This window comes from Podarcis gaigeae (assembly GCF_964106915.1).
Source record: "Podarcis gaigeae genome assembly, chromosome: 1".
NCBI lineage: Eukaryota > Metazoa > Chordata > Lepidosauria > Squamata > Lacertidae > Podarcis > Podarcis gaigeae.
Genome location: NC_139678.1, coordinates 114298080 through 114313172, shown reverse-complemented (window position 1 = coordinate 114313172; position 15093 = coordinate 114298080). Strand labels below are relative to the sequence as shown.

At 41.1% G+C, this 15093-nt stretch overlaps 1 protein-coding gene across 2 annotated transcripts in view; it reads right to left on the bottom strand.

Moving 5' to 3' along the window:
- The window catches only part of LOC310826909 (titin-like), a 288837-nt gene that overhangs the window by 9588 nt on the left and 264156 nt on the right, over window positions 1–15093 (bottom strand). For both annotated transcript variants that reach the window (XM_083702293.1, XM_083702294.1), the window contains 22 exons: window positions 14748–15044; window positions 13332–13619; window positions 12930–13229; window positions 10774–12840; window positions 10354–10656; window positions 9959–10264; window positions 9568–9858; window positions 9148–9447; window positions 8719–9024; window positions 7310–7615; window positions 6919–7200; window positions 6131–6724; window positions 5741–6028; window positions 5320–5619; window positions 4798–5100; window positions 4344–4646; window positions 3668–4252; window positions 2992–3297; window positions 2594–2893; window positions 1675–2250; window positions 1286–1591; window positions 598–1191 (listed from right to left, as the gene is read on the bottom strand). In XM_083702293.1, coding sequence (XP_083558419.1) covers window positions 598–1191; window positions 1286–1591; window positions 1675–2250; window positions 2594–2893; window positions 2992–3297; window positions 3668–4252; window positions 4344–4646; window positions 4798–5100; window positions 5320–5619; window positions 5741–6028; window positions 6131–6724; window positions 6919–7200; window positions 7310–7615; window positions 8719–9024; window positions 9148–9447; window positions 9568–9858; window positions 9959–10264; window positions 10354–10656; window positions 10774–12840; window positions 12930–13229; window positions 13332–13619; window positions 14748–15044 — 9501 coding nt within the window. The remainder of the gene's footprint in view (window positions 1–597; window positions 1192–1285; window positions 1592–1674; window positions 2251–2593; window positions 2894–2991; window positions 3298–3667; window positions 4253–4343; window positions 4647–4797; window positions 5101–5319; window positions 5620–5740; window positions 6029–6130; window positions 6725–6918; window positions 7201–7309; window positions 7616–8718; window positions 9025–9147; window positions 9448–9567; window positions 9859–9958; window positions 10265–10353; window positions 10657–10773; window positions 12841–12929; window positions 13230–13331; window positions 13620–14747; window positions 15045–15093) is intronic.

The following is a 15093-nucleotide window of genomic DNA, read 5'->3' as shown; positions in this document are numbered from 1 at the left end:
CCCAAATCCACTGGCTGGACAGGGCTAAGTTTGGGTGGTCCTTCTTCTCCATCAGTAGGGGGACATGCCCAACATGGAGGCCCTTCTGATGCCCACAGAAAACTCTGTTGGTTTAGACTTGGCTGGTGGTGTTTTCACCAGCAGTAGCCAGGCTAAGCACTAAGAGAGGGCATTTTGAGGGCAAATCAGAAACTGCATTGGGTCTGCTGGGGTACAAGCCCTTCATTCTTTTTGGAGGACCCTGGATCAGGCTCATCAACTATGCCAGTTTGGAGCTGGTGTAGTTATTTCCTCCCATTACCTTTGGGGGGGGGGGAAATGTTCCAAAAGGGAACATGAGAACAAAAAAGGAGAAAAACATCTCTTCTTCTTTCCCTAGTCAGAGTGAGCCAGTAGAACATCTCGCATCTCTCCCACTTCACCTAGGACTATACCATAAATATCTAGATGACCATGCCACAATCTGACTTACTTTAAGGCTATTAAGAAAATACTATTCCAAACTCAGAGTTTCCACCCCCTCCCTGTAGCCCATAAGCTTACTCTGTATGAAAAATTAAATACAAACTAAATTTAAGAGCGAAGCACATTACTTACCTTCAACATCCAAGGAAGCAGTTCCAGAAACAGATCCTCCCTGGTTGGTTGCCCTCACTTGATATACAGTGGCATCATCATCTGTTACATTTGTAATTACCAGTTGGTAATAGCCGCCCTTAAATTCTTGTACCTTCACCTTTTCACCATCTGGCAAAATCTCTTTGCCCTGTTTGAACCATTTTACAACAGGCTTGGGATGACCAGTGACTTTGCAAACAAATGTGGCATGACCTCTGAATTTCACATTTAGGTTTCTGATTTCTTCCTTGAAATGCGGTGCCTGAATTGCTACATCAGATTTGGGAGTGATTGGTTGTGAAATTTCACTCCATTCGCTTTCACCGCCAAGATTTTCACATTTTACACGGAATTCATACTCCAGGCCTTCAATAAGACCTGTGACAGAATAGACGGTTTCGCGGATTTCTTCTGTGGTTACAGAAATCCATTTGTTTTGTTTCTTTTCACGTTTCTCCAGGAAGTAATTTCTGATCTTTGAGCCTCCATCGCTAGCAGGTGGCCTCCAAGAAACAACACAGGATTCACTTGTCACAGCAGATACAACTGGCTGACTTGGTTGGCCTGGCTTTTCTGTAAAGAAGAAATAATCATTTTCAGGACATGAAGTCAGTTTGCTCTGTTGAACTGCAGGTAAACAGAAACGTGGCTTACGGAACACACTTACCAAATGGAGTCTTGATAATAACAACAGATGAAACTTCTAATGCTTCGCTGATGCCGAATGCATTCTGAGCAAAGACACGGAAATAATAGCCTGCGTTTTCAGTTAGGTTAACAATTCTGCAGGTTGTGCCAGAAATGCTTGAAGAAACCAGCTGCCACTCTGTGCCTTCTTTTGCTTCTCTTTTCTCTACAACATAATTTGTTACTAGAGCACCTCCATCATCTTCAGGTGGCTTCCAGCTGATGACTACAGAGTTCTTCAGCAAAGCTTCTATAACAATTGGCCCTGCTGGCACATCTGGTTTATCTACAAAAAGAAAAGGCAGTGTTTAAAGTTAAATAGAAGAAGTATTTCTCATGATTTCAATAAAATTTAATGCCAAGACATACCTTGTATTTCCACGTTTAGTACAGTATCAACAGTTCCAAACGTGTTACTGAGCTGTACTTTGTAGTGTCCTGCGTGGGCTTTATGCTGTACGTTTTTAATGGAAAGGTGAGTATAATGCTCTGTGTTCTCAATAGTAATGTTTTCTGAGCTCTTCAATAGTTTCTTGCCATGGAACCAAGTGATAGCAGGCACTGGACGACCAATGTATACAATATGGAGGCGAAGTGTGGATCCTACACCTGCACAATATTTCTCTTTCAATGGAAAGCCTGGGTGGAATTGTGGAGGAGCTTGTAAGAGTAGCTTGCCACTACTTTCAACCTCTCCAACTTCATTGATAGCCTTGCAAGTATAAACTCCTTCATCTTCCTGCTCTTCTGTGAGCACCGTCAGTGTGTGAGTGCGCCCATCTGATGACATCTTGTATTTTCTGCTCTGTACCAATTCTTTGCCGAAACGATACCATTTAATATCAGGGAGAGGTCTCCCAAGGATCTGGCATGATAACTGAGCTGATTCACCCAGATTAGTAGTAACATCCTTCATTTCTTGTCTTACTCCTGGTGCTTCTCCAGCTATATTTATAAAGGGAGAAAAAATGTATTGAAAGCTTTTCCCATTGTCTTTTATTCCACATTCCCTCCCAAACCATAATGCTATGGTACCAAGCATAATTTTTATGCTGCCCATTTAATGAATCATTAATTTTATTAGCCCTGGAGTAGGAAATAGCTTATTTCCTTCCTCGAGGTCCATTCAGAAAAATAAATACATGAAAGCAGAGTGCCCTAGTTACATAATGGAATTGCCAAATTACTTCAAAACCGCTTTATACCATAGCACAGTTTACTGTGACATGTCATATCTTTTCAACAACTACATAAAGCACAGTGTATATAATGGAATAGTTAAACGTACATGTCAGTTTTGTTTTTACTGCCATAGCTGTTCTACGAGGTCTGCTGAGTCCAGTCTCATTTTCTGCAAAAACTCTGAATTCATATTCTGTAGCTTCCAGTAAGCCTCCCATGATAAACTGCCTGTCTTTGTTACGTTCTTTATTGCACTTTTTCCAGGTAGACTCTCCAGATTGGCGATATTCAATCCAGTATCCGATGATCTCTTTACCACCATCGCATTCAGGGCGCTCCCATTCTAAAGTAATGCTATCCTTAGATATGGACGTGATCTCAATTTCTCCAGGCTGGCTTGGTTTGTCTGTAAAATTTCAAAGTATTTTCATTTAAAAAAGTGTATTTTCCAAAAAAACCCCCGCCATACTGATGCCCTCTAACACAGAAGTTACATTTACGTACCAAATGGATCCTTGCACACAACTGGTTCAGAAGCAGGGCTGGGTTCACCCTCACCGATGTCATTTTGGGCTACAATACGGAACTGATATTCAGCATCTGGAACCAGCCCTGTGACTGTATACATTGTAGTTGTGATGTGAGTCTTGTTGTGCCTGACCCATTTCTCAGTAGTTGTCTCTTTACGTTCAATATAGTAGCCAGTGACGCGAGAGCCACCGTCATCTCTAGGTCTGGACCAAGATAAGCTAATGGAACTCTTTGTGACATCAAGGATTTCTGGTGGATAACTTGGAGGCTCCGGAGGATCTGTTGAAAAGAATGTAACAATAACCATTGGTCCTTCTGGCATAGGAGTTAAGAGTATTGGATCACAACCATGGAATGCTGGGGTCCCATGTCCGTTCAGTCATGAACTCACTAACAGTGCTGTACATGTCAACTCAGAACTAAGAGATCCTAACTTTAATAGGACTTACTCCCAGATAAGCCTGTATAGGACTGCAACCTCAGTTACTTTTGGGCAGTCATTCTCTCTCAACCTAACCTACCTCACAGGTTTATTATCAGGATAAAAAGGGGGCAGACAATGTACACTCCCCCAAGCACCTTGGAAAATAAAATAAAGTATGTGAGAGATGCACACACATACATGCATTTTCTGAACCCGTATACTTACTCAAAGGTGTCTTTGGCACAACTGGCTCTTCAGATTTCAGGGACCTGCTTACACCAAACTGGTTTTCAGCATAAACACGGAAGTGGTATTCCACATTTTCTTTGAGTCCTTTCACTACCAGTGATGTACCCCTTACTCTGGAGCCAACGGTGTACCAGGCAGTCTTTGGTACTTCACGTCTCTCAATATTGTATCCTATTATATCTGCACCACCATCGTCACTTGGAGGCTTCCAGCTGACTCTAACAGAGCGTGCTTGTATGTCATCATATTCAAGTGGCCCTTCTGGCGGATTTGGAATACCAATCACTCTGACCTTGATGTAGACAACCTTCTTGCCACATTTATTTTCAAGCGTCAAATCATAGGTACCAGAATCTTCTCGTTCTGCATCTTTTATCACAAGTTCAGTATCTGATTCAGAAGTCGCAATCATGGCTCTCTTGGTGACATCATGTCCCTCTTTAGTCCATTTGCATATTGGAATGGGTTTACCTTTAATTGGCACTGTAAGCTTAACTACTCCACCTTGCCTTACAAATACACCTTCCAGGTATTTTTCATCAAGTTCATAATCAGGGATTTCTGGGAGGAGGAAAAAGAGATCATGTTATGTATGCAGAAAGCTAAATAGCGCTATGTTCTTTAAAATTTGTATTTCATTACAGCATCTTACCAAGCATTTCAGTCACTTTTGCTGTTCCGGGCACATCAGCAGGTTCACCGGGGCCACCGAGATTGCATGCTATAACACGGAATCTATACTCTGCACCTTGTGGAAGATGTGTTAGAGTGTATTCACGGATCTTGGTGGGGGTGGTATTGCATTTGGTCCATTCAAACTGATCAACCTTTTGCATTTCAATCAAGTAGCCAGTGACTTTAGACCCGCCTTCATCTTCTGGTGGACTCCAAGCCAAAGAAATAGATGTTCTTGTAGTATCTGTCACTCTTGGATTCTGAGGTTTACCCGGAGGAGCTGAAATATATTATTAGAGCGCGTTAGATATATTAAAGGTATAGTTTTGATGTTTAAAAGGCAGTCCAAAATATTAGTATCAACTATTTTGCAAATAAAATGACTGAACAGAAGTCACTAGTATATGTTATGAATTTTGCAAATTATTTACCAATTGGATCTCTAGCAACTGCAGGCTTGGAAATTCGGCTTGGTTTGCCAGCACCCCTAGCATTGATAGCTGTGACACGATGTTCATACTCCAGTCCTTCAATCAACCCAGTGGAACGATAGCGTGTCATAGTGACTGCAACTTTGTTTACACGGACCCATCTCTCTGATTTAACTTCTTTGCGTTCCACAATATAGCCAGTGACCTGTGAACCACCATCTTCTTCTGGCGGATACCAAGTAAGTGTCATTCCATCACGGGAGATATCAAACACTTCTGGGGTACCAGGAAGACCAGGAACACCTACAATAAATAGATTTTTTAAATGAGATGAAAATTCCATTTACAATTATATTTTGGTCTGAATAAGCAGGGTATTGTAGACTAGTTCTTTCATTCTTATTTCAGGAAAATGAAAATAGAATGTACATAGTATCAAGACTTGTTTCTTCTATATGTGTCCATGTAAACTGATCTGGATTTTTTAAATGCAGAGGACTAGAAAAAAGAATATTTACTTACTAATTCTGCTCTTGCATTCTACAATTTCAGACTGCAAGTATGATCCAATTCCAAAGCGGTTTGTGGCAGCCACACGGAACACATATTCAGCACCCTCAGTAAGTTTAGAAAACTTATATGTTGTCCGGGTTACAGATTCAGACACTGGTAACCATCCTGGACGATGTGCATCTCGTTGCTCCACCACATATCCACTTAGTGCTGCACCCCCATCCATCTCAGGTGGTTCCCATGAAATGGTTACAAAAGTTGAATCAATATCAACAATTTTAATAGGTCCAGTAGGTGGTCCAGGTTTGTCTGTGAAAATGAAATAAATGAGATATAATCAAAGAAATAGTTAAACAAGGAAATGCTTGAATTTGGGGAAATTAGGCAAGAAAAAATTATGGACAATTATATTTTCAAAGCAAATTCTTACCCAGAATAATAACTTTTATTCTTTCCATAGCTGTTCCAGTTGTGTTCTTCAGTTCAAGTGTGTATTCTCCAGTGTCATGTATTGTGGTTTCACGTATGGTTAATTTAGCTACCTTAGCAACTGTTTCAACTTTGACCCGGTCTGATTCTCGTAGTTTAGAGCCAGCAAAGAACCAAGAAACAGCTGGAGGTGGTCGTCCAGAAATTGGGATAGCTAGTTCTATAGGTCTGCCAGCTGGTACATGAATGGTCTTTTGAGGTATTCCAGTAAGGTCAATTGCAGGTAGAACTAAAATAATAATAATAAACCCAACATTATTAATATTTGTTAAACTGTGTCTCAGCACTTTGAATAATGTTCCATTTTTTCCATTGTAATTATGACTCTTACCTTTTTGTTCTTGTACTGTCACTGCTGTGACTATCTCTCTTGGTTCAGACACACCCTTTTGATTTTGCGCTCTTACTCTAAACAGGTACTGTTCACCTTCATTTAATGAAATTATTGTGTGCTCAAGGACCGTAGGTTTCAGTGTTACAACTTTCATCCACCTTTCTGTTCCAGCTTTACTGGCCTCAATTACATAGCCAGTTAATCTGCTGCCACCATCATGCTGTGGTTTTTCCCATGCAAGCGATACAGTAGATTTAGTTATATCAACCACCTCCAGTTTCTGAGGCGCACTTGGAACTTCTGACACCAGCACTGCATCTGCTGTCTCACAGGGTTCACCAATGCCGTAGATATTTTCTGGCAGTACTCGGAAGTAGTATAGCGCTCCTTCAATGAGCCCGGAAATTCTGTAAAAGGTTTTGTTGCATTTAGTAGTTACTGTCTTGAATGCTCGCATGGCAGCCTCCCGTTTCTCTATTATATAGTTGTTGACTGGAGCTCCTCCATCAATAGTTGGAATATCCCAAGTAATTGTCACAGACTCTTTTGTAACCTCTTTAACTTTCACTGCTCCTGGTGGTCCAGGGGTATCTGTGGAACAAACGGCAAAATAGACCTTTGTCATATTTTATCTGCATTACACTTTGTATAGTATTTTTTCTGCATAAGCAAATTAAAGTTGGAGACTACCATTACTCTGCAAACTAAATCCCCTTTTTAAAAAAATTTGTGATGGAATGGGCAAAGGTATTGCTGTAACAATAAACAACAGTATTTGCACTTACCATAGACTTTAACCATAATTGTGGCAGATTTCTTTCCTGATTGATTTTCAGCCTCAAGGACGTATTTTCCAGCATCGTACCGGTTCACTTTATCCACAACCAACAGTGTGTAGCTGTCTGTGGTGTCAATAATACCTCGACTTGCTAGGTCAACACCCTTCTTGCTCCATGTAACCATTGGTGTTGGTCTGCCAGATACTGACACCATTAGACGTAAAGAGCCACCTGCTCTAACCGTAATAGTCTTCTTGAGGTCTTCAGCAAGCTCAAGTTCTGGTATTTCTATAGGTGGGGATGGAAATAAAAGATTAGGTTGCATTTGAATGTTTCTGAACAAATTTGCGATTTGTAAGTTTGCAAATATTTTATGAAGGCTCGATCTTGACATTACCTAGCCTTTCCACAGGTTCTATTTCAGCAGGGGTCTCACTGTATTCGCTCATACCATTTACATTTGTGGCAGCCACTCTAAAGCGGTACTTCTGGCTTATTTTCAAACCAGTCACAGTGAATTCGGTGTTTCTTATGGTGGCAGTGCTATGTGCCCGATACCATTGTTCAGTTCCTTCTTCTTTCATTTCAAGGACATAGCCTAATAAATCAACGCCACCGTCATACATGGGCTTTGTCCAAGCCAAGCTTATGCTAGTTCTAGTAGTATCCACAACTCTTGGCGGTGAAGGTGGAGCAGGAGTATCTTTGGAAAGGAAAAAAAAATACACACTTCATGTTACTACAGTGGATCCTTAAAACCTGAATGAATAATCATTTAAACACTTCTGTAGTAGCTATGATTATATATGCTCCTGTACTCAGATTGGGATATAATTTTAACACTGGCTACCTGTTTCAGTACAGTCTGCTCCCAAGGAGCAGATGCGTTTAAGGTGCTGCTGTTTCTTTAGCTTGTGGTATGTAAGAAAGTGATACAATAAAATAATAGGGCTTAGAAGGTTCAGGAGTACACGAAACACTTTGGAGTGGAATGTCCTCCCATCAGATGTCAAAGAAATAAACAACTATAAGACAACTGAAGGCAGTCCTGTTTAGGGAAATTTTTAATGACAGATGTTTTAATATATTTTTAACCTTCTGTTGGAAGCCGCCCAGAGTGCCTGGGGAAACCCATCCAGACGGGCGGGGTAGAAATAATAAATAATAATAATAATAATTATTATTATTTGAAGGAACTTTCACATGTTATTTCCTTTTTCTCTCTCTTGTAGCCTGTTCCTTAAAATTCAGCCCTCGCCTTCCTTGCTGCAGACAAAGTTGCATTAGGCTGTTCAAGGGGAGGTTGACAGGAGATATGATAGCCATTTTCAAATATCTAAAGGACTGTCACTGGGAAGTGGAGCAAGCTCATTTTCTCCTACTCTGGAGGCTAGGAACCAAACCAATTGGAACAATTTGTCCTGACTAAACACCAGCAAGAACTTTCTGATGGTAAGAGCTGTTCAAGAGTGGAACAGACTCCCTTGGGACTCTCTTTTACAGGAGGTTTTTAGGCGGAGGTTGGATAGCCAATGTTCATGTATGCTTTAGTTGAGATTCCTGCAATGCAGGTTGATGGACTAGATGACCCTTGGGGTCACTTCCAACTATACAGTTCTATGATTCTATCATTCTAAGGCATCCATCCTGGCGCCATAAAAATGGCTTAAAAATAAATAAGTATATCCTCTTTGGAGCTGTGGTGAATGGTCCAAACAGCACCACTGGACCTTCTAGATTCAAGGCCTATGCAGTCTTCATATTGTTTAATCTACAAAATTAATGAATATAAATGAATGAACTTACATGATGGGTCTTTGCACAAAACGTACTGCGAAGCATCGCTAGGCTCGCTGTTGCCAGCAGCATTTACCGCAGTGACACGGAACTGATATTCGCTTCCTTCCATTAGACCAGTAATTTTCAGTCTTGTGTCATAAATGATGTAGTCTTTGTTAACACGGGTCCAGCGTAGACTTTTCTTTTCTCGTTTGTCTACAAGATAGGTGCTGATCTCGTTACCCCCATCCGACTCTGGCTTCAGCCACTGAATAATGACGTGCTCTTTGCCAGCACCCACTGATTCAGGAACACCAGGTGGTGATGGGATAGCTGTAAATATTTATTAAAGGCAGGAAAAAAAATTAGGTATTTCACATTTATTGTGTGTAACACAACTTACTATGTGCCTCCCCCCAAAGGGGGAAGACTTCACAAGGCTAGAGAAGTACTTACTGAATGAATTTCTAGCAATAATGGGTTCTGTTTCAAGTGGAACACCTGGTCCATATTTGTTGACAGCTCTTACACGGAATATATATTCATTATTCTTTATAAGTCTGGTTACTACACATGACAGTGTTGGACATTCAGGTTCAACAATAACCCAGTTCAGTCTGCTTGTCTCGCGTCTCTCTACAATGTAATGAGTAATTTCTGCCCCTCCATCTTCTTGAGGCATCCGCCAAGCCAAGGTACACTTCTCTTCTGTAACTCTGCTTATGGTGATTTTGCCAGCGCATGGACCAGGCGAATCTATTGACAAAGAGTAAAAGGATAATTACTGCAATGAAAGAAATTCTTTAATCTCAAAATAAAACTTGAAATGAAAGAAGTTAAATAGCCACAGAAAACTAGCAGTTATGAAATACTCACCAAGCACTTTGACAAGGACAGCAACTTGCTTTGTCCCACTGGCATTTTTAACAGTTAACGTGTATTTTCCAGTATCACTTCGGTCACAGAACTTGATGATTGCAACAGCATGCTTGCTTGTGTATTGCAAAGCGACCTTTTCGCTTGGGTCCAGTTCTCTGTCACCTTTAGACCAAAATACTTTGGGTTCTGGTTTTCCTCCAATCGATGCCTCAAGAACCAGGTCAGATCCAGCCCTAACTGTTACAACATCTCCTTGCAATTTGGCATCCAGTTCAGCTTTAGGTGGTGCTATGAAAAAAAAGAGCAAAAGAAATAAATATGTATTTTGATCTCTTAAAATATGGACAATTCATGACCTAATTTAAAAACCCACATGAACATCTCTTACAGTATTCATCTTTACAGGCAACAGGGCCAGTAGATTCAGAACCCTTGCTAATTACACCAGCAGCATTCTTTGCCAAAACACGGAATTCGTATTCCTCTCCTTCACTAAGAGCTGTCACGGTAAAGGAGTTTTCAGAGACAATGGTATAGTTGCATTTCAGCCAACGTCCATCTCCAGCTTCATTGTATGGTTTGCGTTCTACAATATAGCCAACAATTTTGCTTCCACCATCATAAAGTGGGGGGGACCAGGTTAATGACACTGAAGACCTTGTTACATCTGTGACCTCTGGCCTGCCCGGTGGATCTGTAAGAGAACATAATGCAAAAATATCACTCCATTGTTCCTTTAAATAATCATAGGACACACACTTTCTCTCTACCAGTTATACTTACCAACAGGATTTTGGGCCAAGACAGACCTTGAAGCTTCGCTGGCTTTGCTCAGCCCAGCAGCGTTTAATGCATATATTCTGAATTGATACTCCAGACCTTCCACAAGCCCTGTAGCTTTGTAGTTACATTCAATACATGGAGATTTGTTTTCCTTCACCCAGAGGATTGTGTTGCGTTCTTTCTTTTCAATCCAGTATCCAACAACTTTGCTGCCGCCATCGTGATACGGTTCTTCCCACCGAATGGACATGGCATTGGCAGAAACAAAATAGACTTCGGGTCTAGTGGGTGGGCTTGGTGGGACTGATGAAAGAAAATAAAGGGAAATACTGTTAAATACTGCTGTGTTTGTTTGATTTTGGCTTTTTTTTTAAAAAAAGAATTAATTTATGCACATCTGTTAAAACAATTATTACTTACCAAATGGATGCTCAGCCACTATCGGTACTGATTCTATTGGCTTGCTGACACCAAATCTATTTTCTGAGCTTACACGGAAAGTGTATTCCATATATTTAGTGAGGTGAGTTACTTTGATCTGTGTACGTTTGACGCTGGAATTTACCAATTGCCATGCTGTTGTACCAGATTCACGTTTTTCAACAATATAGTTTGTAATACCAGTGCCACCATCATCTTCAGGCTCCTTCCATGACAACACACAGGATTCGGCTGTCACAGATGATACTTCTATGGGGCGTGTAACTGGACCAGGTCTTCCAATAACAACGACTGTGACAGTGAAAGTTTTCACGCCAGCTGTGTTCTCAAGTGTCAAATAATATTTACCAGAGTCACCTCTCATGCTCTCCTTAACAGTCAGTGTGGTTCTTTCCTTTGTTGTCTTTATAGTCACTCTGTCTGTTTCCTTGAGTCTCATTTCTTCAAGTTTCCATGTTACCTTTGGAACAGGACGTCCACTAATTGGTATGTCAATAGTGAAAGAGCTACCAGCTTTGCAAGTTATAAGTTGTTTAGTTATTCCACTGAGATCTGCAGTTGGCTCAATCTGTGGCTCTTTAATAATAACAGAAGAAAAGGCTTCTCTTGGTTGACTGTAGCCAGCATTATTCCTTGCTTTGACACGGAACTCATATTCATTGTTCTCTATAAGACCTTCAACTGTAAAAGTCAGCTGTTTAGTTTGACCAGCTTCAAGCCAATAGTCAGATCCCTTTTGTTTCATCTCTAGGAGGTATCCAGTGATGCGACTACCACCATCGTGATCAGGTTTCAGCCAAGCTAGTATTGCAGATGACTTGGTAGTATCAACAATATCTAATCTCTTAGGTGGAGCAGGCTCTTCTGTGGCTACAACTGGTTCTGTTAATTCACAAGGTTCACCTATTCCATATTCATTTTCTGCTGAAACACGGTAAAAATAGGGCACACCTTCTGCAAGATCTGTGACCTTAGCAATTTGACGAGTACATTTTTCATTGACAACCTGCCAGCTGCGACGGCTTGCTTCTCGCTTCTCCACGACATAATGATGGATGCGAGCACCTCCATCCAAAATAGGAGCATCCCACATTAAAGTGATAGAGCTTCTGGTCACATCCTTAAATGTAATAGGGCCTGGTGGCCCTGGAGTGTCTAGTACTTTAACAGTGAAAGCAACAGATTTCTTACCACTGTTGTTTTCTACAGTCAATATGTATTTGCCAGCATCTGTTCTGTTGCAGTTCTCCACAGTTAATGTACTGAATGAGTCTGTTGTATGTATGTCAGCACGCAGGCTAAGAGACGAATCTGCTTTGGACCATACAGCAGTAGGAACAGGTCTGCCCTTGAAGGCAATAAACAGACGGATAGTTGCACCTGCTCTGACAATATGTGTCTGCTTGAAGCTAGCATCAATATCAAGTTCTGGTGAAGAGAGTCTATCTATTGTTTGCACCGAAGCAGAAACTTCACAGCTTTCTCCTTTGCCTGCACCATTTACAGCACTGACTCGGAATTTGTAGTTTTCGTTTGGTTCTAGATCAACCACAGTGTACTTGGTAGCAATGCAAGTCTCAGCATTGACTTTATGCCATTCTCCTAAATCTGCTTTGCACATTTCGATGATGTAGCCAATGATTTCCAGGCCTCCATCGAAAACAGGCCTGGTCCATTCCAAGCTGACACTTGTCTTTGATGTGTCGGTCACTTTGACAACAGTAGGAGCACTTGGTGGATGAACTGCCTCTCTGCATTTAATCAGCCTTGAGACACCACTCGGTGGCCCAACTCCTGCATTATTTTCCGCCATGACATGGAACTCATATTCATTGCCTTCGGTTAGGCCTGTGACTCTGAACCGTGTCTCAGAAATGGGCCTCTTGCTGGACACTTTAACCCAGAGAATACTTTTCTTTTCTCTCCTCTCCAAGATATATTGGTTAATGTCACTTCCACCATCTGATGCTGGCCTTGTCCATGTAAGTGTAATGCTGTTTCCTGTTACGTTGCTTGGTTCTGGAGTGCCAGGAGCCTCGGGGACAGCTGTAAAATAAAAGAAGCCAATCAGATAACATCCTCAACAAGGTTGCCAACACTGTAATTTAAGATTTCTCAATTTAATGTAAACTTACTATAATGTGCCTGTGCTACGACTGGATCAGATTCCAGTGGCCTGCCGACACCAAACTTGTTGGCTGCTGAGATACGGAACTGGTATTCATTGCCCTTTATTAATTTGTGTGCTGTGTAGCTGCATGTTTCACAGTGGTCTTCAATCAATGCCCAGGATACTCGGCTGGTCTCACGCTTTTCAATCACGTAATGAGTAATGGCTGCACAGCCATCATTAGCAGGAGCCTCCCACCATAATGACGCCTTCTCTTCAGTAACATTGGTGAATCGTATTGGCCCACCGACTTTTCCTGGGGTATCTGTAACAGTCAATTATCAGTTATTTTTATCTGTTCTTATTTTAATATAGAATAAACAGAATGCTAAATAAAAGTTGCTCAATTTCATATGAGGAAAGTTACCGTGTACTCTTATGGTTATGTCTGCCTGTCTGGTGCCTGATGCATTCTTGGCTTCTATTCTGTATACTCCACGATGTTCCCGGGAAGCATCTCTAACAAACAAGGTGCTATAGCCAATTGCATTGTTTATTTCCATATTCAGCCTCTTGTCAATCTCTTGTCCATCTTTATACCACATCACCTGAGGAACTGGCCGGCCTGTGATGAAAACTTTAAACCTTATGCTTTCCCCAGCTTTCACTGTAAGACCTTCGAAATGTTCGGCACCAAACTCAATATTTGGCGCAACTAAAGAGTAAAAAGAAGTAAAATATGTTCACTTAATGGTCAGCAATGTATTTTCTTACAAAACAATATAAAGAGCTATACTAGTTATTTTATGTCAGAGTGTCACTTAATATTAAATACAAAACTATCAGTATTTATCAGCTAGTCTTCCGCATAATATCAGTTTGTGGTTTGTTTTTTTTAATTGAGTCACTCAGTTCATGTTTATGATCTTTTGCAGTAGGGATGAGGAAGCCCAAGCTTTCCAGTTAGCCCTCAGGATTTTCCCTGGTCAGTCATCTCCACTCTCCTCAAGTCATAACCCTCTCTGAGGCAGCTTCACACATTCCTCAAGTGCAGGCTTCCTCAACCTTGGCCCTTCAGATATTTTTGGCCTACAACTCCCATGATCCCTCGCTAGCAGGATCAGTGATGAGGGATGATGGGAATTGTAGTCTCAAAACATCTGGAGGGCTGAGGATGAGGAAGTCTGCTCAAGTGCTTTTGCATGACTGGAATGTGTCTCTGAAGAGTGATAATACCCCTTGCTTGGCTACATCGAGGATTGATTGATTAACTAATTTGTACATCACTTACTATATTAAAAATAGCTCAAAATGCTGTACAGAAAACTGAAGCAAAAACAGATAACTTAAACAAAATATTACAAAAATACACAGCTGTATATGAAAATGTTACATTAATACAAAGATACACACACACACACACACACACACACACACAAACACAAACACACACACAGTCATTTTCCTTCTGAGAGACATAAGAGAGGGAGAGAGAGAAAAGTAGAAGCCTCTTATTTTTGCATGTCTGGAATGTAGCCTACTGAACAAAAGTAAGAGCCACATCCACTGCTCTGTCCATTTTTGCCTCTGCCCTCCACACCAAGCATGTGTCCCCATGAAGATTATCCATGAGGGACTGTGTGCTTTGTATGGAAAAGGTTGCCTACTCCTGATTTACAGTGTTAGTAGGAATGGACAGTGTTAATCAGTCGCTTAGCAGATAGTGAGATAGTCACCAGAGTTCAAAGTCATTCAATAATACAGCCATTGGCTGTAAGTAAAGTGCTGTGGCCAATAAACTTTAGGAGAGTCTACACATAGCATGCTTATAAATAAGGCTTACCAGCTTCATCTCTGGTCATGATATAGCCTGAAGACTGAGAAGGAGGGCTGATAGTTCCAACAGCGTTTCTTGCAAGTATTCTGAATTCATACCGATCGCCGGGGCTAAGTCCTGTAGCTGTATACTGGCATTCACTGACATCAATAAAATTGCATCTGACCCAGCGATCACCACTTCCTTGACGTTTCTCAATACTGTAGCCCACAATCTTGCTGCCTCCATCACGCAGAGGTTCTGTCCATTTCAGAGTAATAGTCTCCCTAGTCACATCAATATAATCAGGGGTGCCAGGTGGATCTGAAAGAAACACAGGTGCATTAATAGTAATATAAATCAGCATAAATTC